The sequence below is a fragment of the Wyeomyia smithii genome, chromosome 3 (assembly GCF_029784165.1).
Source record: "Wyeomyia smithii strain HCP4-BCI-WySm-NY-G18 chromosome 3, ASM2978416v1, whole genome shotgun sequence".
NCBI classification, from domain to species: Eukaryota; Metazoa; Arthropoda; class Insecta; order Diptera; family Culicidae; genus Wyeomyia; species Wyeomyia smithii.
The window spans coordinates 190,745,272-190,771,270 of record NC_073696.1 but is presented as its reverse complement, the minus strand read 5'-3'; the positions used below and the strand labels follow the sequence as shown (position 1 = coordinate 190,771,270).

General features: G+C 38.2%; 1 protein-coding gene across 8 annotated transcripts in view; it reads left to right on the top strand.

Moving 5' to 3' along the window:
- Positions 1 to 25,999, top strand: part of LOC129733224 (ras-specific guanine nucleotide-releasing factor 2-like) — a 502,518-nt gene that overhangs the window by 123,846 nt on the left and 352,673 nt on the right. For 6 of the 8 annotated variants that reach the window (XM_055694893.1, XM_055694900.1, XM_055694899.1 and 3 more), the window contains exons 3-14: positions 915 to 983; positions 1,121 to 1,288; positions 2,289 to 2,395; positions 2,652 to 2,799; positions 3,346 to 3,663; positions 3,771 to 3,948; positions 4,087 to 4,515; positions 4,628 to 4,751; positions 4,923 to 5,266; positions 5,375 to 5,743; positions 16,924 to 17,256; positions 17,328 to 17,959. In XM_055694893.1, the coding sequence (XP_055550868.1) occupies positions 915 to 983; positions 1,121 to 1,288; positions 2,289 to 2,395; positions 2,652 to 2,799; positions 3,346 to 3,663; positions 3,771 to 3,948; positions 4,087 to 4,515; positions 4,628 to 4,751; positions 4,923 to 5,266; positions 5,375 to 5,743; positions 16,924 to 17,256; positions 17,328 to 17,959 (3,219 nt within the window). The remainder of the gene's footprint in view (positions 1 to 914; positions 984 to 1,120; positions 1,289 to 2,288; positions 2,396 to 2,651; positions 2,800 to 3,345; positions 3,664 to 3,770; positions 3,949 to 4,086; positions 4,516 to 4,627; positions 4,752 to 4,922; positions 5,267 to 5,374; positions 5,744 to 16,923; positions 17,257 to 17,327; positions 17,960 to 25,999) is intronic. The other 2 variants (XM_055694895.1, XM_055694896.1) reach the window with 2 other exon arrangements.

The following is a 25,999-nucleotide window of genomic DNA, read 5'->3' as shown; positions in this document are numbered from 1 at the left end:
AATTTTCATTTCAAAATATTACTCAGAAGATCTGGAAGATGTTATGAAAACTAAACGAAGTGGTCAAAATATTGGCCAATATAGATTTACTCACAATGTTTGGGCACACTGGAATTCAACGTTTTTTATTAACTGTTTTCAAAATGCGAAGACTTAATAAAGTGGTTGTGGGGTTAGCGTAATCTCTTCGCAACTCAACTAAGTGCAAGTCTCGGTTCGTAATTACGAAGTCAACAGGTCGTAAGCAAGTGGACTGAAAGCCCCTAGGGCATTGGTGTTTTATTAAACAGGGGTAAAAAAAGGTCGACAGAAAATAAGCGAGATTATAATAATTTAGGCTGGAAAGGTATATTGTGGCGATCATTTCAAATGCGAAGGATGAAGAGAAAAAAACAAAGGTAGTTTCAACAACTTTAAACTTGGATAGTGAATATTCTCGTCTCGTTTACACGAATATTTTTTGACATATTCAAGTTATTTAGGACTGTCAGCACTTTCGAATGTTTGGAAGATAGCAAAATATAATAACAACCCGAACAGAATCATTAAAATTAGATTGAAATTCAATTTACTAATGCAAATAACAGCCGAATTTAGACCTTCGTCAAAAACGCGGTTCGGTCCCAGGCACAATCCTTTTAGTATTGAGGCATAGATTCAGAAGTCACTACGGAAGCACGCATCCATAGATCACAAGATACCATTTTATCCTTAACTTTAATGAAAGGTGGTAATTAAAAGTTTTCTGAAAGAAGAAGTCGTACGAAATTAATGTCTTCGAACCGATAAATATATATCAACATGATTCAAATTGATGATAATTAATTAAGTTTTAGGTATAAAGAATAATTACTATTTATGTTGCTTGTGGTTAGATAGCGTATATATCTGTATTATTTTTCTCGATATTTCAGCACGGACATTTATATAAACGCACAGCAGACAATAACAAGTGGCAATTGCGATGGTTCGTTCTATACCAGGTAAGAGACGCGTACCAGCTACTGATTTACATTAACTGAGAACCGAGAGCATCTGCAATATATAATTAATTTTGCACTGATTATTCGGTGCTGCTTTCCATCGGAATAGTAATTTATTTTCAATTTTTTCTCTGCAGAATTTACTGTTCTACTACGAATCGGAGCAATCATGTCGGCCTTCCGGAATGATCTTCCTGGAGGGCTGCTATTGCGAACGGCTTGTTTCAGCCCCCTCGTTGACCGGTCCGCCCATTAGCAGTGGCAGCGGGCCGGGTACAAAGCCCCCTAAGGAGGAAAAACTTCAGGTAATTTGAGTCAGCTTTATGGCTGATGTCTTCCGCTTTGGAAATATTTAATTGAATATTGAACGTTTTGAATTAATTGTGGAACGAATAAAGTATAATTTTTTCTGTCAGCGCGGAGAGTTTGAGTAGTGTTAATAGCAATTTTATTCAGTAAGATGCTAATTTTTGAATAAAACATTTCCTGTTGATAGTAAGAAATAACATAGACGCAAAAAATGAATAGGTACAAACAGAAAAAAAAACAGAAAACAGAAAACAGAAGACAGAAAACAGAAAACAGAAAACAGAAAACAGAAAACAGAAAACAGAAAACAGAAAACAGAAAACAGAAAACAGAAAACAGAAAACAGAAAACAGAAAACAGAAAACAGAAAACAGAAAACAGAAAACAGAAAACAGAAAACAGAAAACAGAAAACAGAAAACAGAAAACAGAAAACAGAAAACAGAAAACAGAAAACAGAAAACAGAAAACAGAAAACAGAAAACAGAAAACAGAAAACAGAAAACAGAAAACAGAAAACAGAAAACAGAAAACAGAAAACAGAAAACAGAAAACAGAAAACAGAAAACAGAAAACAGAAAACAGAAAACAGAAAACAGAAAACAGAAAACAGAAAACAGAAAACAGAAAACAGAAAACAGAAAACAGAAAACAGAAAACAGACAACAGAAAACAGAAAACAGAAAACAGATAACAGAAAACAGAAAACAGGAAACAGAAAACAGAAAACAGAAAACAGAAAACAGAAAACAGAAAACAAAAAACAGAAAACAGAAAACAGAGAACAGAAAACAGAAAGCAGAAAATAGAAAACAAAAACAAAACAGAACGCAAAACAGGTTACAGGAAACCAAGCGAAACTTAACAAGAGCAAGATAGGGGTAGAGATTCGAAACCAAATCGGAATTATAGCAAGAAAATTATAACAGAACAAGAAGTAGTTTTTTTAGTTGCATTAATGTTATTGTTAATAAGCTTCACTTGTTGCATGTTTCAGCACTGCTTCACAATATGCTACCGGCGTGAAAACCAACGACAATACGAGCTTCGAGCTTTAAACGAGTCCGAGTGCTCGGCGTGGATCATCGCCATTAGAGAGGCAAGGTAATTGGCGTAATCCGCCAACTAATGGCGTCTCATTCAGATTACTCGCTTGTTCCTACTATCCTTCATTAGATCCTTTTTTACATATTTTCTTTACTTTAGATTATATATAGCAGAACAATCTGGTATATTCTATTATATTTAAATTCAACCAAAATCACTAAACTGTTTTCTCACTTCCTAATATAATGAAAGAATTCTACTCAACTGGGAAACGATTTTCCCTGCATGTTTTTCTATCTCCTGGCTTTTCCAGCTTCAACAAATTACTACTGCAAAAGGAAGAGTTGGAGCAGAAGCATGTTCATCTTCTGCAGGTTGTCGAGAGCGAGAAGACGGCTAAATGGCAGTACACTCAGCAGTGTGAAGAGCTTGCATCCGAAATACGTAAACTAAGAACTGAGGTGAGTGTACGTACGGGTTTGTTGCTCACTAGCACTGGACTATTGCCCTCGGGTGCCTTGAGTAAACGACGGGCGAAAGGATGCCAGCTGTAAACATGCACGCGTTGGCAAGGGGGCTAGAGGAAGGTTTGAAGTGAGTGAATCCGGATGCTCCAGTTGTGTCTAGAGCCGTAAAGCAAGTGCGAATCGCCCTTCAGCATAATTGTGCATAGGGAAAAGAGGAAGCCAATTATTGCGTTAGCGCTATTTCCTTTTGTTTGCATTCGCGCCTTGGTTACCGTTGAGTAGTTCCGTCATGCACTCAATGTTGATATTTTTTTTTTCTTAGAACAATCAGTGTTGAATGATTGTCCTATGAATACAAAAACAAATACCTGAAGTTATTTCCAACGTGATTTTTGTTATGGTTTCGTCAAACAATGTACAGAATGAAACAACATCGGTCAAAAGTATGTCTTTAAACATGTAGTACTGTTCAAAAGTATCAAACATTATTACATTACTATCAATTTGCTCGTTATAACCATTCTGCGTTTTTGCTTCCAGTTATGTCTGTTGCGAAAGGAAACTCGTTCGAGTTACTCGGCAACACCGGTGGGTAGAGGAAGTTTCAGCATGCCGGGAGACAGCATCGAAAATGATCAGTCATCACTCCCTGGCCTGTGCGCTTCGGTGCACGATTCCATCGAGCTTCGAAAAATTAAAAAGGTGCAAAGCTTTTTCCGGGGATGGTTGTGTCGTCGCCGGTGGAAACAAATTGTCGAAGAGTACATACGGTCGCCGCATGCCGAGAGTATGCGAAAGCGGAATCATCTGGTGTTCAGCATGGTCGAAGCGGAGGAGGAATACCTGGAGCAACTGGAGGTGAGATCCAATGTGTTCGGACATTAAACATACATTTTTTAGAATTCAATATCCAAACTGTGTTTTTTTTAAACAATATACTGAGTAAGCTACTGTTCTGCTTTTAGGTTCTTGTTGCATGCTTTCTGCGGCCATTTAAAATGGCAGCCAGCTCCAAACGGCCTCCGTGTTCGCACGAAGATGTCAATTCTATATTCCTTAACTCGGAAACGGTACTGTTCCTGCATCAGATCTTCCTCAAGGGGTTAACTTCACGACTAGAGTCTTGGCCGACGTTGGTACTTGGTAAGACAATTAACAGCTCGAAATTTTCACGGTGTCACTGCAATTCCCTTGTACTCTTTCTACCCGGACCGGCCAGTGTTCTTCATCTCATCGCATACATCGTCGTCAAATAAAATTAGCTTTAATTTCTACCTACATTTCTAGGTGATTTGTTTGACATGCTTCTGCCGATGTTGAGCATCTACCAGGAATACGTGCGCAATCATCACTACAGTCTGCAGGTGCTGACGGAGTGCAAGAGTAACTCGAACTTTGCAACGGTGCTTAAACGACTCGAATCGAAGCCTGCCTGCCAGGGTCGTAGTTTGGAAACTTTTCTCACATATCCGATGCACCAAATTCCACGGTACATCATAACGCTACATGAGCTGCTGGCTCACACTCCGCATGACCACGTGGAGCGCAAAAGTTTGCAAAATGCGCGCCAGCAGCTGGAGGACCTTTCGCGCCAAATGCACGACGAAGTATCGGAGACAGAAAATCTGCGGAAAAACCTAGCTGTAGAGCGCATGATCGTCGAGGGGTGCGACATTCTGCTCGATGTTAATCAAGTCTTCGTTAGACAGGGTGAGCTTTCGGTTTCAAGCGGTAAAGCGTTCGAATTGCTTTTCGGGCGAAATGTGTGCTTTGTAGCTAGTTAAACTTTGCCCTAAAACGTGTGCTTTTCTTTCGTCAACAGGCAGTCTCGTGCAAGTACCACCAGGAAGGGGAAAAATTCGCAGCCGGTTGGCTTCGTTCAAAAGTGAGCGGGATGCCGTGAGGCAATGTTTCTTATTTTCGAACCACATGATTATCGCCACAAGGTAGGAAGCTTTTTTAAATATTAAAAGATGAGACATAATTTATTCTATTGGGCAACATTGTTGAAATACTTATATTGTATAATAATTAATCTGAAAATTGATATTCATAACAACATAAATAAATTGCTGTGCAGTCGAAATTAAATCACGTATAATTTTCTCTGTTATCAGAACTTCTGGCGGCCGATTGCACCTGCTGCCGGACGTGGGTAAAATTCCGCTGGCGGATGCTACCCTCGTGGAAGACCCAAGCGAAGTGCAGCACGACGAGGAGGAGGCCTCGGTTTGTTCGGCATCGACTCGGGGCAGCACACTGAGTGTATCGGAGTCGGTAAATGCTGGCAATCGCGATTTTAAAATTATAGTGGAAACCAAGTCCGGCGCACGACACGGTATTCATCTAATTGCTCCGACAATTCAGGACAAGGAAGCGTGGATTAGCGATATCTCGCAGTGCCTGGATAACATTCATCTGCACTCGCTGCTATCACCGGGAATAGGTGGATCGTCAGGAGGTAATTGTTCCACCGGAATGTATGTTGTGTGTACGGCAAGTCATTTTATCTGTATGCTTTTTTCTCGGTGTTATGCCCGTCTTCTGTGCTTGTGGAAAAATCTTGAAGGATCCATTTTTGCAGGGCACCAAGCGCTACGTGCCGATCCGCGTCTTTTCAAAGACGACGTTGATATTCGCTTCTCGCGTACGCTCAATTCTTGTAAGTTGCCCCAAGTACGTTACGCGACACCGGAAAGGCTTTTGCAACGGTTGACGGATTTGAGATTCTTATCGATCGACTTCCTGAATACATTCTTGTTAACGTACCGTGTGTTTACTGATGGAGAAACAGTACTTAATGCTTTGAAACCGGTATTCTATGACCCCCCGGTTGAGCAATCTTGCGATTGTGATCATCAGACGGATTTCTTAGAGTTACCCTACCAGGATGGACGAGCGTCGCCACGGAGAACATCCGGTGCTAGCTCGGTTTCGGGTGAGTAGAATTTTGTTTGGTAATATTGTAAATTATAGAATGCTAATCAGTGAAACCTTCATTGATAATTCATTAATTATTAATTTCTTCGACAGTAGAAAAGCTCAAAAGAGCTTTGAATTAGTTAAATCAGATAAATATTGCTTCTAGTAGAGATAACACGGCAAATGCTGTGCCGTTTGAGAAGTTTTACTATCAAATTTTGACTTAAGAATGGTTTTTCAGTTGAGATATTATCTAACTTCCATCTGCTCAATTATATGTGCCCATGGCGAAATGTGCTGTCCTAGAGCTCAAACTGAAAATAAGAAAGGTTGTAGCTTTTTAACTGGTTTTTGTGAATTTTGGTGCCCCTTGTCGTCTGGGAAGTGGGTCAAGTCTTCAGAGACTTCAATTGAGGTGTTACGTAGGCATTCTGTAAAACTTGCAGGAACGGTTAAAAAGCTGTAATCTGTCGTTTTGATTTAGGTTGAGTCTTAGCTCAAAACCTGTGTTGACCGATGTAATCAATTTGCATTGTATGATGTTATAAATACAATCTACCGTGAAGAAACAAACTATACAAAAGTAAAAAGTGTAGTTATGGGTAGAAATTATACCTAATTTACCTTCAAGGCGACGGGTCATCAACGACCTACTACTAATCCAGAATACGTTTCCCAATCACCCGACTTTGGGCTAGTCTTCTCCAGTCGCCTTGACTCCCGCCGATCAAGCGTCCTCATTCACACTACACATCCAGTGGCCTACCACTGTAGCGTATTTTATCACCTTGATACTGTCAAGTTAGTTGGTATGCTTGGTACCAGAGCCAAAGTCATTTTCAATTGACAATTATCAGGTTATAGTGACGCTTTGACCCGTCGCTTTCAATTGAAAAGCTTTTGTATCATTTTCGAGCACTTCGTGAGACACATGACACACAGTCGAAAGCTCTTGCTGTGATTCTGACAACTGAAGGGCTTGGAATTGATACAAACGCTTTTAAATTGAAAGCGGAGATTATCACTATCACTCTCACATGACGAATCTCAATTGAAAATGGTAATGAGCGCTGACGGAGACAGAAGGCTTCCATAGGAAAGAGGAAGGAAATATTGATCGGAGCTTGCGTAACGTATTTATTAGATGCCATTGCCGTTCTAACTAAGGCCTGCGGTATTAGAAAACTACCATCAAACGACGCGATGCGGAGCTAATTTCAATTGAGACGCTGAAGGAAAGGAAAGAGTCTCTCCCTCTGTCACTCTCTCCGTCGATTGAAATAGTCATTAGTTCTATTTGAAATGATCCGAAATAATAAAGACGGATAATGAGAAAGAAGTGATTCGTTGATAGTAGTCGAAAAGAATCAAGGGAAAATGAAACTGTTCGAATCGAAATGACAGCGCGAGTATATCAGTTCCATTGTTTTGTTTCGAAAATGTAGAGCTCTGCTTGGTACACTTGGTGGTTCATTCACTGGTTTTCCGCCAAGTAATGAATGCAATCAACATTCTAGGCCGTAGAGTGCTGTCAATAGATTCAGCGTCTTTTAAAGCGCACAGGCATGCGTGCTCCGGGATCTATCCGGGAGCTATCCGTCTTGTTACTTCCCGGCTAACAGCGTTGTACCACAACAGATTAAAATAATGGTAGCAGTGGTTTAAAAAAGACTTCGTTGTCACAGGTCACGAGATGGTACACAAATTCGTCGATTATTTCGTGTATCAAAATCTCAGTACAAAGACTCGACAAACTCGCACAGTTTCTGCCAGGTAGTATGTACTCTATTTTGTTAGAGTTGATGATGGGCTCAATTATCGCAGCTTCCCTAAAGAGCATAACAGTAGATTTAAAAAATGAGCTCTTTCGGATGGTGATGAAAGAAATAAAAAAGATAATTGAGTTCGATAAGTTAGAAGGCATAGAAAGTGTATAAGCTTTATTACGAAAGTTCACATCAATGCACAGTGGGGAATCGCTGGCCATCGACCCAAAATTGAAAATGCGAATTTCACTTCAATTATATTTTTCCTATAGTTTTATACTATTGAAGTGTCAGAATCCAAATTTTTAGAGCATTACGACAAAATTTGAATTTTCTATGATTTTTCAAAGTGTACAGAGTCAGTGTTTTTTAGCGTTTTTCTTGGAAAAAATGCAATGTTGCGAAACTTGCTGGAGCCACAAGGGTAACTTGAATCTTGATGACGTCTAAGGAAAAGTTGTATATAAAATAGTGGAAAATGAATCCTCATGATTGGACAGTGTTAAATCTCATTGTAATACTCAAAAAAATTAGGCGGAATTAAAAAAATACGTATTTTTTGCATAAAACAGCGTTTAAAGTTTAGACGGCAGGGTTTGGCACTATTGGCACTGGTTTTGAAAGATTGCTTGAAAAAAATTCTTCTAAATGCATCTAGTCCGATCTTGCGCAGAGTTGCGCAGAGTACCCTTCTTTCGAAGAGAAGCAACGAGTGTACGGCACATATCGGACTTTCAAAATATAAATTCAAATTGTACACTGCAAACCGTCAACAGAATAACAAATGGCTCGTATTTGTTTGATAAAATCAACGTTTTCAATCATGTTTCAGTAAAATTAATCACACTATTTTCATATTTACAAGTTAAGCTCATCTATATTCCGATAATTAACGAAGTATCAAAACTTATCATCGTTTATGTTTTGGATCACCAGCACTGAGTACCAAAATCATGTTTTAAGTTTATATCATACCAGTCACATGTAAAAACAATTGTGTAAACACAAACCATGACATAATACATCGCCTGCTAATTTCTACAGAGCTAATAGTGAATTATTATTTTGACGTTAGAAACTGCCTTTTGAAAACCCTCCCTGAAGATATTAAAACTGTATTGAAAATGAACACAAAAAAAAGATGAAGGTAGAAGTGAATAGAAAGAAGAATGCGATAAATAGAAGCAATGTAGTATAGTCACTTTGAATAAAACAAGTCATAACAAAACACAAAGCATATTTTTTAATTGATATTTTTTTATTTTCTTCATAACTAATTAATATTTTATGTTTTTTTATGACATATGAAAGTCTTAAAAGCATCATGCATTTTATTTTCCAAAAGATTTGAACCGACGTAAAATTTTCCTCGTATAATATGTATAAAACACACGAAAATTTCCCTGGCGTCAAAAATATGCATTTTCATGCAAAAATATTATCAAATTCGGATTCAGCATCTCAAAATTACATAATTACATAAAAACCAAGTATTTTCCATGATTTTAAGATATTTTTTGCTTGGCCAGCATTTGTATGGAGTCGCCCCACTGTGCAATGGACAATATAATTCTAGTTCCCTAACAATGAAAAATATTGGGTTGGGGAAAACGAAATGTCGTATTTCGCAAATGTCGTATGTCGCAACTTCATTATTCCCCCTTTATAAAACCCCCCCTTCTTATTTGCAAAAAAACTCAGACAGCCAGTTTTCGTAAGCCTCTTTTGAGGTCAACTTAGTATCACCAAGAGCGTTTTGCATGGACCGGAAGAAATAGTAATCACTAGGTGCCAGGTCCGGACTATACGGTCGGTGAGATAGGACATCCCATCCGAGCTCCCGTAGCTCCTGGCGGGTCATCGGAGATGTGTAAGGCCGAGCGTTGCCCTGGTGGAAAACAACACCATTCCTTTTGACCAATGCTGGCCGCTTATGGTCAATCGCCTGCCTCAGACGGTCGAGCTGCTCACAATAGATAACCGAATTGTGGGTCTGGCCATAGTTGAGCAGCTCATAGTGGATGATTCCCTTCCAATCCCACCAAACACACAGCAAAACCTTCCTGGCCGTTAATCCGGGCTTGACGATGGTTTGGGCCGGTTCACCGCATTTCGACCACGATTTTTTTCGCTTGAGGTTGTCGACCGTGATACAGGTTCCATGTTTTTTGTGTCAACTCATGTGGCACCCAAACATCCAGCTTTTTTTTGAAATCCAATCTTCTGCAATCACTCTGCTGACCACAATGTACTGTTCCAAATACGCTATTGTTGACTCACCCTTTGCGAAGCAGTTCGTGGGGCACTACAGTCGGGATTCATGGGTGCCCGTGCGACCACGGAACAGATTAGGCAGGTTGTGCAGAAATTCCGCAAATGCAACGGGCTCAGAGACCAGCTATGACAAATTATACACGACTACGGATTCCCGGACAAACTAACGCGGTTGGTTAAAGCGACGATGGATCGAGTTGTAGCTGCTGACTCTCGAGCTCCTTCGAAACCCGAAGTGGTTTAAGGTAAGGTAATAGTCTCTTGTGCCTACTGTTTAACATTGCCCTGGAAGGTATCATTAGAAGAGCGGGGGTTAACACGAGTGGTACGATATTCCAAAAATCGGTTCAACTGTTTGGCTTCGCCGACGATATCGACATCGTAGCTCGGACCTTTGTGAATATGGCGGATACGTACATAGGACTGAAGGCCGAAGCCAAACAGATTGGAGTGGTCATCAATGCATCGAAGACGAAGTACATGAACGAAAGGGGTTCACGAGAACAGTGCTAGCCTCCCACCTCGAGTTCAACTTGGTGGTGATGAAATCGAGGTGGTCGACGAGTACCTAGGCTCACGGTAACTGCCGACAATGATACCAGCAGAAAAATTCATCGGCGCATTATGGCAGGAAATCGTGCATATTTTGGTCTCCGAAGGACGCTCCGATCGGGTAGAATATGTCGCTGCACCAAGTTAACCATCTACAGGACGCTGCTCAGACCGGTAGTCCTCTACGGGCTTGAGACATGGACTATGCTTGTGGAGGACCAACGCACCCTTGCGGTCTTCGAGTGGAAGGTGTGGCGTACCATTTTCGGCGGACTGCAGATGGACAACTGGACGTGGAGCAGGCGAATGTACCACGAACTGCAGGAGCTGCTTGGGGAGCCATCTAGCGTCCACACTGCTAAGATTAGCAGGTTGCGGTAGACTGGGCATGTCGTAAGGATGTCGGACGACGGCCCGGTAAAGATGTTTCATGAAACCAATCCGTTAGGGACGGTAAGGAGAGGTGCACAGCGAGCGACCTACGGACCCTGCACAGACTGCAGAGTTGGCGAACTGCAGCCGAGTGGAATGGAAACGACTCTCACGTACAGCAAAGGCCACAGCGCGGCTTGGGAATGTTTCGTAAGGTAAGGTGTAGTGCTAACTACAGACCACGTTTCTGCGTCACGACACATTTCTCCGACGACGTTTTCGATATTCAGGGTCGGAAATATCTCTACGTGTTGTGAATCTCGAACATTTACAGACCACGTGTTTTACTGTTTCTATACTCTGGACATGTAGGTGATGCTAGGTATCCGAAGCGATGCAGGTACTGCCTAAAACAACCGTGCCCTAAGAGAAACTGAGTGAGGTGGAAGTTTACTTCCTCGTACTTCCGGCTGAGCCACATTGACAGATCCGGTATCAGCCTGTGTGTTCATCTACTATTCGTCGATGAATGCCATATTTGTTGCCATTTGGCTAACGACTCCTCTCTTACAGTTTTTCAACTCCTCTGGTGGCTCTCCATCTATAGTATTGACTAGCTTCCATCAGAATGAAGCCTGGCTGGACCACCGTATTTTGTGCCGTCGACGCTTTCTCATACATCGGGCATTTAAAAACCTCCGTTACGTAATTGCTACCATCGTCCTCCTTTGCAAAGCATACAACTAGTTGGTTTGGCGCATATGACCCTCGTAACCACACCCCCTTCACAGCTTGGGCCTATCTGGGCCGTCGATGCTCCATGCCTGATGACCCCATACCGAAGCCCATACACATGAAGCTACTTTCTCTTTGTTTAGTTAAACAAGGCGTTACTCTCAAAGGTCCACTGTCCACCTAATTTTCAGTTTCCAATTCGTTTACCGCCTTCAGGGTTGAGGTCTTTACACTTGTTTCATCGCCCGCGACGACCTCCTTGAAAGCGGCACTTCTGACCGTCCGGTCGTTTTTCCGTACAGAGAGCGTTTCCCCTGTCTTGACCACATTTTCTCCTATCTCTTTAAATTCTGAGCCCAAGAAGAAGTGCTGCATACGAGACATTTTCACTGGCTTCTACAATTAATGCATCACCCTTGATGCTCTTCAAGCGAGACCTGGACTTTTCATTTTTCATTTCTTTTTCACTTTTTTTTCACTTTTCTTTTTATGTATAAAATTATTTTTTTTTTTCATAATGACTTTCTTCTTTTTTTTTTACTTGCTTCTCCCTTATCCGGTGTGTCACAATCTCTTTTTCCAACAGGAAATTTTTCATTTCTCGTCATTTTCATTCCTTCAACCAACATGACTGTTTTCTCTGCCAACTATTTTTCAGTATAGATCATTGCACAATAGTCCAGAAACCGAATTTAGGGGGAAATTTGGGTCTAGAGCTCTATAGCAACATTTTAGAGAAAATTTTTTTCTACAGAGTTGTTACATATGATAAAGCGCTCATTGAAAAATTATCAAAAATTAGGGTGACCAACATTTTCGATGCAATCAAGTATCTAACTTTTTTATCTTTGTAGATGGAAGAAGAATTTGTTCTACTGTTGTGGCGGAATATAGCGATCCCCCCAGACTCCCAGATCAGATCAAAAAAATTAGGGCGAATAGAGGTCAAACTTCTGTCTAGGATAGAAACAATTTATGAATTTTTGACATAATCGAACGCCCAGAAACAATAACAGTGATGCAGATTTCATTCTAGATCAGCAAATATGTTTGTCAGTTCATTGCAATACTGTTGAAATAATTTCTCATAATCCAAGCTTAAATACCACAATGGCTTCGTTTTAAAAAATCACAAAATCTAGAAAAGAACCTAATGATTGTAGATTATGAATTAGCATCGAGTATTTCCTACGAATTGCAGCAAAGTTCTACAAACTTGCTCTTAAGAAATTATAGATCGTAATTATACAGGAACGCGTTGAATGCTTTGTAACCGTTCAAAAGGTACTTGAATCATGCGTGTGATTATTTCAAGAAATCAATAAAAATCTTGATACAATCTGTGAGGATCAAATGCTAAAAGATCGCATTGAAATTCATATAACTGCTGTTGAAAGTTGTCAGTTTAATTCTATTCCAAATTTATGATTTGAAAATGAAGGTTTTTCGCAAGACTCAAGGATTTTGGCTTTCCAAAGTGTATTCGAAAACGTTACACTTTTTCAAGGCCTAGGCTGTATGGTAAAATCCAAAACAATTTCAGAACTTTATAAAACTTACTGCGACAACGAGAAGTGGGATAATATGGATACTCTGTTTGCACTGACTTTTAAATTAGAAAGCAATATTTATAATACACAAAAGCGTAGTGTATCAGGTGAGTAGAAAGCGGACTTAAATAAACATTCCGGTTTCCTCTGAAATATATTGAAAACTGTTAGTGAAGAGCTATTGAAAACAAAAGGTTCATTAATTTACACTAGTTAGAACGCACTACACAGAGTATGAAACACAGCACAGATGTCTTTTACTCTTAGTTTCTTTTGAGAAATAAATAGCGGTTGAAAAAAGTGAGAGCGAGAAAGGGAGATAGAAAAAAAAAGAAAGATAGAGAGAGAAATGATCCAAAATGTAAAATATCTTATGTTTATACATTCTGATTGAAATATTCTAACATTCAAGCAACTGATGAAACAACTCGCTCAGTATGATTTTTAAAGAGCTTTGGAGCTTCCATTTGCACTTGTATACACCAAAATCGTATAATGCGTTCTGTAAGAAAGGTGAGATTTTTTCTTGTTTTTCTTTGTTCGATTTTGATATACCACACAGATAAACAACTTATTTTCACCTACACACGTACATACACACATACACATATAAACAGGCAGTGTTCATTTAGTTGAACTGAGTCAATTGGTATACAATACTTGGCCCTCAACAGATTCATTTTGTGTTTAAAGTCAAATATCCTATGTAAAAAATACTCTTTGGTCAATATCTCGAAATCTAAGCCACTAATCAAAAATCCATTTGGTAGCATTCTAGGAGAGCACAGTAGCTTTCATTTGCATATAAAATCATCAAAATCGGATATTGCGTTCTATAAGAAAGGTGCGTTAGTATTTTGTGTCACATACATACAGACAGCACACATACACACACACATACACACACATACACACGAACAGACATTGCTCAGTTCATCGAGCTGAGTCGAATGGCATATACGGTTCGGCGCTCCGTGCCTTGGATCTATTTTGCGTTTTTCGATCGATTTTATAACCTTTGTTTAGTATAACAAAGGTAAAAAGCTGTCTTTGATTCTTATTTTGTTAAAATTGAATAGATATAAAAAGAGCAAGAGAGAGAGAGAGAGAGAGAGAGAAAGAGTAAGAGAGAAAGAGTGAGAAATTTCTTTCTGACTGAAAGTCTTCGAAAATATTTAAACAGTTCAAGTCAAAAATATTTTTTGTCCATTTTCTTGAATCTTCAGTAACTAATAGAAACTTAAGCCAGTAGGATATTAGGGGAGCTCAGCAGCTTTCATTTGCGCCTAAGAACATCAAAATCGGAATGGTACATACCATTCGGCCCTCCGGATCTTGGATCTATTTTGCGTTTTTCGACCGATTTTATAACCTTTGTTTAGTATAACAAAGGTAAAACATATTTTACGCTCTAACGTTTTTTTTCAAGTTTCATCTCAAAACTGACTTTGAACGGCTTTTAGAGCTTTTTAAGAGAAAGAATTTGCAATGCTGACATCGTAAATATCTCAATTTTACTCAAAGTTATTAATATTGTTCATCAAAAAATATGCGTTTTTCATTTGTAGGTCATTCTTTTTTGGGGTAAACATAAAAAATATCTCTTGGTCTCATTTTGAAGGGCATACTTGACTCTATAAATGGAGGAACTTTTAGAGATATGTTAGTTTTTGAATTTGAGTAAATTCAATTTAAAAACAAGCCGAAAATTTCAATAATTTTATACATTATGCATATAATAGCACCCAGATTTATTTTTTGGTATTTTTTCTTATAACTAGACGTAATTACCTTTAATTTGACTCAAAAAGATCGAAAATCGATCAACTGGTTCAAAAGTTATGAATTTTTTCAAAATTAAATACATCGAACACAGTCGTTTTTTATGGTCACCCTATTTCGAAGCTAGCTCCATAGACAGGGCATTCCTGAGGGCATTCTTCAGAATTCCTCATCAAGGATGCTTCACGATTTCTATGTGAGGAATCCTAGGGAATCCGACGGATTCTCATTACACAATTCTAATTCAGGAATCCTAGCCCTATAGACTGAGCATTCTCGAGGATTCTTTTTTCAGGATTCCTTATCTAGGACGCTTCACGATTCCAATGTGAGGAATCCTAGAGAATCCATGCGAATCTTATGTGTTCGTCCGGGCTCTCTTTTCACGTCTGAGCTCACTTTTCTGGCACTCGGTTTGTTTACTAGGTGTTAGAATTGTTTTCCATTCAGTGTTTAGTGATAGAAGTGAAAATAAATGATACGAGTACGAAAAGAATTGGGAAAACTCTCCGCCTCTGCGAATTCGTTACTGTAATCTTTTAGTTTATTCTTGGAAACGCAATTATTAACAAGACACTTCCACATTTTAATTCGAGCCGAACATTTTACTATGTAAACAAATCCGCGACAACTGTCAAATCTCTTTCTTCTTCTTTTTTGTGTCGTCATCGTGCAATGATCTATTCACGGCTCCTTCTCATCAAGCCTGCTGTTTTTGCTCTGCAGCATAGATACTAGCTTTGATAATTGTCACCATTCCCCTAATTTTGTAATAAACAATGTGCTTGTCCTTAATGAATTCGTATAGTTCGTCCGTATTTGAGGGTCTTGAAATTCAAAATGGCGTCTAATGTTGATTTCCGGTCCCCGGACATCAAAATCAAAAGCAAAGCCGTATGCTACATTCCGATTCGGTACCCAACCTTCTGTTCAATATACATAAACTTTGCAGCCAACTAATCAGTATACAGGACAATCCCGAGCATAGATTCGAACCTACGACGACTGGCTTGTTGAGCCGTGCCTTGAGGTCAGCTGAAAAGGCACAAACTGGTTGCGGAAATATTTATAATTGGTGCTATTTTCGAATGGTGCTATCGAATACTCTTCAGAGACGAAGAAAATAATATCAACAAGATTAACTGCGTTACGAAACATCACTTTTTAAATTGGATACTTGGTGCAGTTGCGCTGTGGGTAGCCAAAAAAATTAAGCAAAAAGGCGTAGAGATTATCGGCATGTTAGGTTCTTCTTTCTTCTACAAATATTTTAGTTTGATGCAAGACATCATGCATCAAAACATTTTCTGATATCAACAATATCCTGTACTTTTCCTCTCAGTCTGAAAAAATTAAAGTATGACTGCTTTCAGGTACTACTTCCTCAAGTTCGATTGTGCTGAAATTTTGTATGAGGATATTTCTCGAGAAGTCGGAACTTTGAGCTCTACTGCTAAACGATATTCGAAGGTTAATTTTTTTCATACAGCTCATTGGCACCCCAAAAAAAAAGTTGAATTTTCAATAAAAACTTATTATGACAAAATTAAAAGTTAAGAATTACCTTAGAATTGTGTGTCGGTGTTTGACATGTATATAAGGTAACATACTAAACAACGACTTTTAATTTTTTTTTGAAGATGTCTAATGGCATTTACAACAACCGATTTCAGCATTTCCTCTAAATCCTTATAAACTTTATCAAAGCCTTCGCATAGTAGAGTTCGATCTGTATTTCTAAAGGTAAAGTTACATTCAACGATGAACAAACATTAAACATTATCGAATCTTTTATCTTTTATCTATTATATCATTGTGATTTAGTGAAATTTTTGGCAAATTCGTGTGAATAAACTTTTTAGTCTAAACACCAACCGTTCTCAAGTTCTGAATTGAAAGAATTGAATATAGAGGTTTGACGAATGTCTACAAATTTAATATTCAATTATATTTGAAGATAAAACATAAAAAATATATTTAAAAAATTTGATTAGGCATAATTTAAAAAAAAAAACAGACTAGAACTATTCTACAACAAACATAAACACATGGAATCTGAAAATACCTATGAGTTGGTAACATAAACGAACGCTATGTTTACATAGTAAACGATAAAAAATGAAAAAAATACTAACACTATTTTCCTTTTCGGTTCAATATTTCAGGGTACTGCTCCGAAGGTGCCGATCGCGACCGCTCGATGAGTGGCGATTCCGCGGGTCTCCGTTTCCGCGGATCCCGCCGTGGCTATGCAAGCCATCAAAGTTCGGAGCAAGAAACTCTCTCCTGGATTCCGGAGCAGGTAGGACCAGTTATAATCCATGGAGCCGCACATCATCATGACAGCAAAGAGGAGAAGCAAAGCTCACCTGCCAAAGTCGACAACACCCACATGCAGAGTAAATCACAGCATCAAATCCATCCGCAACCTCAGGATGACTCGTACCTGTCGATACCGAAAGCAATGGCCGGATCTAGCAGCACTGATACGTTTACCGGTAATTAAATTCAATTGAAGTGAAAGCTTATGAGCCATCCTTGTTACGGGTTGGTTATTGTGTATTTACAGAAGCAGCAAAGAGTGGACCATCATCACCATCGAATCTAAGCAGTGTCACCCTTGTGGGATCTACCGGATCGGGCGGAGAGGATAAGTCCGAAGATCAGACTCCCACGGAAGGAACGTTCAAATATGGCAAAGTACCTACTTCACCATTGCCAGAACGTGTTAATCCCAAACAACGGAAAGAACCATTGACGCCAACAATTTGTACGACCGATACTTCTAATACGACGCAACAACAGCAGCACCAGCAGCTCCAACAACAGCAGCAGATTAAAATACCTCAATCCCCACCAACGGTAACTACTACGCCATGCCATAATCCGACCAGCAACAGCGTCCAACAACAACAACATCAGCAGCAGACTGGTAAAGAGCATGCAACGGTGTACCAAAATGGACACGAAAGTCCGAAAATAATAACTCAGTCTTATCTGAGCACTACAACCACGACAACGGTCACGATAACGACGACAGCAACCACTACTGCAACTGCCATCCAAAGCATCTCGCCGCCTCATCTTCTTCCGATGGACCGGAGACCAAGCGTTGGCCACACGATTGCGATTCCGCATGCAGCGCTCTGCCAGCATCGACACAGCTTGCAGCTGAACGGCGATGGCAGTTTCCTCGGCAAGGTATTTCCAACCCCCCCAAAACCTTAACCTCATACAGAGCACGTGCGATTTACCCTGCTTCTGTCAAACGCACTTGATGTTACCGCTAAGCCATAGGGATTATACGGCGTTGCTGTGTTCCTTGTGGGAAGTGAAATTTTCGATTTTAATTTCAACATTAATTCTGAATTTTAGAATAATTTAAAAACATTTAATGCCTCTGCTTTTGGGGACAAAATAGCTAGCGGGTCTGGGGAGTGCAACATTTTGTTTCTAAATAAGAGACCCCACTTCTGGAAGCGTCATTATAATAGTATCAACTGATGTCGACTGCTTGTACGGCACTGATAGCTTTACGCTTGGCCAGTATTACACGTTACTGCAAACGATATGTGCGCAATTAGTGATGTGTGGAGAGAGTAAACTAATTTGCATCACAACTTCAATGGAACAGTGTGAAAGTTGATGTAGAGGAATTTTGCATAATTTGCCTTCAAGGGTGGGTTTGAAACAAATCGAGTTATTAAAATGTTTAATACTAAACGATAGAAAAAGTTTATTGAAGCATTAAACAATTTATTTTTCCTTTTTTTATTATACCTACATATTGCTTGGCTCTCAGTATCGGGGCAAGAGTGCGGTGATGGAAAAACAATATGTATTGTATCATTTTGTTACTATTAATGAACTGAAGCGAGGATATAGTGACAATTTGATAAAGTCTTAGAATTATCCACGAGTTTTTGAAGACAACTTTAAAGGTTCATAACCAGCGGCATGTGGGATTAAATTCTGCGCTCTACTGAGCAATGAAATTGTGGTTTGCTTTAGGGTACAGACAAAGATAGATACATCATTGTCAACGACGGCAAAATGCCATAACATCCTACATAATTAGTCAAAAACATCTAAAATGAACAAAATTAAATTCAGAGCGTTGTCTCTCAGATGAAATGTTTATGTTGGCGAAAGGAGTGACTTTATGGAAACGGAAATATTCTGTTTTTTTTTCAACTTAACAAAACTAAAAATTTGCAAATCATTGAAGGATAAATCATTGAAAAAAACGGCGGGTGGTGTTCGAGACACAATCGCATGGTTGACGGAGAATTATAATGGTTGAGGAGTTGTCGGTTAGAAGGAGTGGCAAAATGGATATCTTCTCGACTCAGTAAAACGCGATTTTCAGAAACACAAGTTTGCAACCACTGGTTTTAAGTTTCATTAAGGAAGTTGCAACAAATGTTACAAGATAGGATAAATTAACCTATGGTGGACCCATTTACGTCATTAACCTATAGTGGACCACCAGTTAGATCAACTTAATTTCTTTTAAGGGACCATCCATTAATGATGTAACGCGTTACGGTGAGGGGGGGGGGGGGTGGTTTCGATTATTGTGAAATATGGGGGAGAGGGGGTTAGCTTGAGTGTGACATCACATTTTAAATAAAAAAAAATAAATAAAAAAGTCACATACCTAACCACAGAATTCAACTCAGAACTATTTATGATGTTTGCATCATTCATTCATAGTTTTACCACGTTCTGCGATCCGTTTTTTTGCTCAAGATGTGCTTAAGATAAAATAAATGACATTTTTTTCGTTAAAAAAGAATGATGTTCGTAAATTCTGTTTTACTGTGCATGTTCGTTTATGAATAACAGAAAAATTTTATTAATTTTCTAGTCTCTCTCAATCCCACAAAAACTGTGACAAAACGTAAACAAGAATGCTTGGCTATTGTCACATGTGGAGAAGATTTGGATTGCGAATTGATTGAAGAGGTGGAACTAAATATGGATGGTCTTTCTAAAATAAGCAATGATGCTGCAGTTACTGCCTCGGCTTTCTAAGTCGTTGATATGCGACTCCATCAACAGCATCCTTTGATTAAGGATTAAACGCCTTTTTCAGTTTTTCTCTCAGTAAAATTGTTCTTATTTCGAAAAAATGCATTTTTAACAAACTTCTCAATTTTCAATCAATTATTACCAAAGAAGGGGGGAGGGGGGTATAGAAACTTGACGTAATTGAGAGGGGGGGGGGCGGTCTAGGAAGTTGTGACAGTTTGTGACAAGGGGGAGGGGAGGAGTTATTTTTTCCATATTTTGCGTGACATCATTAATGGATGGTCCCTAACATAAAATAGAACTTATAAATGTTTACGATGCAAATTAGCTGGATAAGATGTTTCTTGATGAAAGCTTTCTAAAAATTCTTCGAGTTTTCGCATCAATTCAGTACCAGTTAATCTGGCGGAAGGTACCAGTTAATCTGGCGGCAATGCTGTCTACATAATTTTAACAAGTCTTCACAAACAATTTTTTGGTAGGGTAGAACTGCATTGAATGGACCACTTCCTTTCGTGGATCACTAGTCAGAACCTAATTTTATGAATGTAGAGTAAATTAGCCTATAGTGGACCTCTTTGCTTAATTAACCTAGAGTGGACCACTCGTCAGATTAACTCAATGTCTCCCAACAAAAATCGGAATTTTTCAATATTTGTGATGCAGATTGGTTGGTTAAAATGTTTCCCGAAGGAAGTTTTCTGCAAATCTTTCGTGTTTCAGCAAAAACTGAGTTAATCTGGCGGGTGGTCCACTATGAGAAAGGGGTCCTCTATAGGATAACTTACCCTATGTTAAGAGAAATCAAGGTAATAATGGTTAACTGTACTGCCTATTGAAGCATAGGGGCCCATATGGAAATTCCCACAATTGAGAAAATTGCAAATGAAGTTCCAACCTTGAATTGAAGGCAAGTAAATAGTTACTTAACTAAGAGTATGTTTTATTTATCTGTATGTTCATGAGGTGGAACATAATATATTTCCATGAATTCTAATAACCTTTGCATGAATTCCAGGCTTGAAAATAAACGATGGGACTCGTTTGCTTTTATTTTTTTTTTCTCTATGTACAAAGAATAAACGCATATCAGTCTCCACGCATTCTAAGACGGCCAAAGCATTTACTATCATTCCTTATTGAATCTGTCATGTGCAAAGTCTATTTCAGTCCATCATTTCAAGATCATTTAAATTGCAATATAGCGATTCGGTTTCAACGGATTGCAACATGAACCGGTGTATGTTTTTCACCAAAAAGCAATTAAAGCTGATAAACGGAAGTTCGTTCGACAAAGAGTCTACAATGAATTTTTTCTAGAGTCCACAAGGAATTGGGGCAGACCTTAAGGCCACAATCCTGAACACATGGATTCCACTCATCCCATATGCTAAGAAGGATTTCTGAAAGGCAATTAAAACAACTTTACTATAACTTTCACTTTTTTCGAAAACACATTAGTTTTAATAAGTTTTGATATCTTTAGCTCATTTTTAATTGTACCTTGCACACATGAGCTGTGTTTAAATTTATTTAAGTCAATGATGTTTTTATGTTAACACTTTTCTTTTAATTGATAACATATGTGAAATTTAAACACAATCGAATATATACTAAGGATGGGGCTCGCGTGCCTTTATTTTCAATATGGGACAGCCAAGGTTTGGTTTTTTTTTCAGTATTTTTCAAAACAAACTTTCGAATTTCATCAAGGCATACGAAAATATGAACAAAATTAGATACATTGACAGCATAAACTAAAATTTCCCAAAAAGTCATATAGGACTCTTATGCTTTTGTGGGTAATTTAGGTTAATAAAGCAACGGGGTCCACTGCACACTGGGCCAGAAATGGAATCTAGCGGAACGAAATTAATAGCGCTCTTAGGGTTTGACCAATCGGTTTCCGATCTTCTACAAAGTTTCTTGGTATAGTTAGGGCGTCATTTTGGATGTTTGAATTGGTTCGGAATTTAGCCGCAAAGGTGGCGTAGCGATGCCAACTTGATGCTCAGTTTAGTTCTCGATTTGACCGCAGAGATGGCGCTTCGACACCAACTTTTTATTCTTACACGCTAGAGCTTTGCAGTTTTCGACAAAGTTTTAGATTAGAAAATTTTATGTAACTTTGTAAAAGGAACAAAATTTCTGTCTCTTAAATTTTTTTGAAGATTTACGAGTTTTTGAAGAATTTGTTTGAGTTTCATGTTTCGCCTTTCTCCTAGAAAGGTATAGCAATCACTGGAAAAACCAAAGGTATAAAAGTGCTCCAAAGGGTCGAATCTCGTATATCAATCGACTAAGTTTGACGAGCTGAGCATTTTCTGTATGTGTGTGTGCGTATGTGTGTGTGTGTGTGTGTGTATGTGTGTGTGTGTGTGTGTGTGTGTGTGTGTGTGTGTGTGTGTGTGTGTGTGTGTGTGTGTAACGCTCTCCCAATCTCACTTGATTTTCTCAGAGATGGCTGGACCGATCTTCATGAAATTAATTGCAAATGAGAGGTCAAGTTGCTCCATAAGACCCTATTGAATTTCATTGCAATCGGATTTTTAGTTTAGAGGTTGTGTTTAAAAATGTGAAAATGACGAAACATCATTATCTCAGAAACTACTCAACCGATTTGAACAAAATTGGTTTTAAATGAACAAGCTACTTGAAAAACCCCTCAACTTTTGAGTTTCATGAAGATTGAACGTGTGGTTCAGAAGTTATTCAAAGAAACGTGTTCTGGAGAGTGTTTAATCTCACTCATGTTTCTCAGAGATGGCTGAACCGATTTCCACAAATTCAGTGTCATTTGAAAGGTCTAATTACCTCATAAGACCCTATTGATTTATTTTGCAATTGGACTATTACTTTGCCTGTTATGTTTAAAAATGTGAAATCCAGCTTGAAAAGAAACATATTCCGAAGACTACTTAAACTCACTCACTTTTCTCAGAGATGGTTGAACCGATTTCCTCGAAATTAGTGTCAAATGAAGGGTCTAGCTGCCTCATCACACCCTATTGAGTTTCAATGTAATCAGTCTGTTACTTTGTCTGTAATGTATCAAAATATGAAAATCACAAAACTTCATTATCTCAGAAAGTACACAACCGATTTGAACTATATTGGTATCAAATGAACGGGCTAGTTAAAGGTTAATTGGTGATTTCTATAGTGATTAAACACGTGGTTCAAAAATTGTGAAAAAAAACATGTTCCGGTGACTTTTCAAATTCACTCGTTTCCCCAAAAATGGCTGGACTAAATTCAACAATCTTAGTGACAAATGAAAAGTTTGGCTTTCCTATAGGTCCCCATTTTATTTGACTATAATCGTATTTTTATTCCAACCGTTATGTATTAAATTATAAAAATATATTATCTCAAAAATCACACGATTTATTTGAACATATATAGTGTCATTTGAACGGGTTGTCTCTCAAACTCACAAGTAAGAAATTCCATAGCAATTTGACATGTGGTTCAAAAGTTATGAAAAGAAACGAAATTCAAAGGCTATTTAAAACTTTAACTGCTCTGATCAAAACATATGGCCTCAACAAAATTTAAATTTGGTATTGTGCTATTCGTACGTTCCCGGTATTGCTCGTGATTGAAGTGTACGAAATGCAAAGTCATTTTTTTATTTCGCTATTTCTTCAGCACGAATATTTTACTCCTAATTAATATTTTTTTTTAACTTTTTGCCTCTCTCCGAAGATATGAAAGTGCTCCAAATGTGTGTGTGTGTGTGTATGTGTGTGTGTGTGTGTGCGTGCGTGTGTGTGTGGGTGTGTGTGTGTAGTTGTGTGTGTATGTGCAGATTTTTATTTTCACTCACTTTTTCCAGAGATGGCTGGACCGAATTTAATGAAATTATATGCAAATGAAAGTTCTAGTTGCCCCATAAGACCCTATTAAATTTCATTGTAACTGGATTTTTATTTTAGAGGTTATGTTTAAAAATGTAAAAGTCACGAAACATCAATATCTCAGAAACCACACAACCGATTTCAAAAAAATTGGTATCAAATGAACGGGCTATCTTAAAAACTCTTAACTTTTGAATTTTACCTATATAGATTGAATATGTGGTTCAATAGTTATGAAAAGAAATGTCTTCTGAAGACTGTTTAATTTCACTCATGTTTCTCAGAGATGGCAGGACCAAGCATGGAAATTTTCACTCACTAGCAATATTTCATGCAACTGTATTCTTTGATTCATCAGGTATCGTTCAATTGTTTCCACTCGCGTACAAGTTATCCATAGAAACGCTGCTGATTGTTTTTCGAAGAAGACTGAATGATTCAAACACGATAGTATTTATTGTATCCAAGTTCACTTGCATTCAACGGTATCGCGAGAATCTTTGAGATATTATCGCCAATGAAACAAAATTATGAATCCAAATGAACGCTAGATTGCGTTTAACTGTTTGCTTACCGGAGCAAATAGGTATCATCAATGCTAACGGAAATTGTAGTATGGTGCATTAGCATGTGATATTTGAAATCACTAAGAATCATCGCAGTATATCACGGTGAAAGCACGACGTGGAGTAACCGAATTACGCCTGCAAGCAACCAACATTTGAAAGATTCGCTGCGATCGCTCGAGTGCAATCGTATACGATTCTTTCGTGAAACACTCGCGTTATGTTGCTCGCTCCCCCTAAAGCAGGCAATACTGAAAAAAATCATCAAAGAAAGCTACCATATATTTCTTTGCTATAAGTTGTCTCTTGCATGCATGAGAATGTGTAACTTTCAATAGCGATGGTTTGCTGGGATTAAAAGCTTATGAATAGCAAGTTCAGAAATAATACCCGAATGATTGTTATGCGATACGATTTTTTCCATCCTTGGGCAGGACCAATTTCCACAAAATCCGTGTTATATTAAAGGTCTAGTTACCTCATAAGACCCTATTGATTTTTTGCAATCGGACTATTACTTTGCCTGTTATGTTTAGAAATGTGAAATCTAGCTATGAAAAGAAACATATTCCGAAGAATACATAAACTCACTCACTTTTCTCAGAGATGGCTGAACCGATTTTCACGAAATCAGTGTCAAATGAAAGGTCTAGCTGACTCATGGCACCCTATTGAATTTTACTGTAATCGAATTGTAACTTCGTCTGTAATGTACCGAATTGTGAAAATCACGAAACTTCATTATCTCAGAAAGTACAGAACCGATTTGATCAATAGTATTATCAGATGAACGGGCTAGTTAAGGGTTAACTGATGAATTATGATTGAGCACGTGGTTTCAAAGTTCGGCTGCCCTTTTCGTTCCCATTTCATTTGATTATAATCGAACTAAGCAACCGTTATGTATTAAATTGTTAATAAAACAACGAAATTCTATTATCTCAAAGATTACACGACTTATTTGAACATAAATAGTGTCATACGAACGAGTCATCTCTCAAGGTTACAAATAAACTTCATAACAATTTGATATAAGTTTGACTGAGAAAGGCTGGGTCTGACCGCTAGGTGGAATAATTTAGGTTTTTGTAATAGTTTTGTGATTCGAAACATTAAAATCACCATCTGCAATTGTTAGCCGAATGTATAATGTTATTAAAAATGTTAAAATAATATTTCTAGTTGTATATTTCTATGTTATACGCTAAAGTTTTGTAGCTTAGAACGGTCTTTGGGATAATAATAATTTATTCGAGCTCGCTCAAATACTTGACTAACTCGAATTAATTTCAAATATTTGAGATGTTTTTATTCAAATAAAATAAATATACTTTTGCGGATGTAATTAGAATAAGGATTTATTCATTTGAATAAATAACACTCAGCAAAGATTATGCTTCAACTGAGAAAAGTCAATTTCCAGTTGATGTTCAAAGTCTTTTACTTTGATGATTATAAATGAATAACTCGTAGATTTCTGAAACCTGAAGAGTTAGAAATTTTGTATATTCTGTAAAGTTTCATGAAATTTAGAGATCTACAACTTTGTCGAATACCGTAAAGCTTTAGCGTGTAAGGAAAAAGAGTTGGTTTCGCAACGCCACCTTTGCAGCTGAATTCCGAACCAATTCAAACATCCAAAATGACGCCCTAACTATACCAAGAAACTTTGTAAACGATCGGAAACCGATTGATCAAACCCAATCAATAATTTCGTTCCGCTAGATTCCATTTCTGGCCCAGTGTGCACTGGATATGATGTTTGCCGTTGTAAGTTTTCT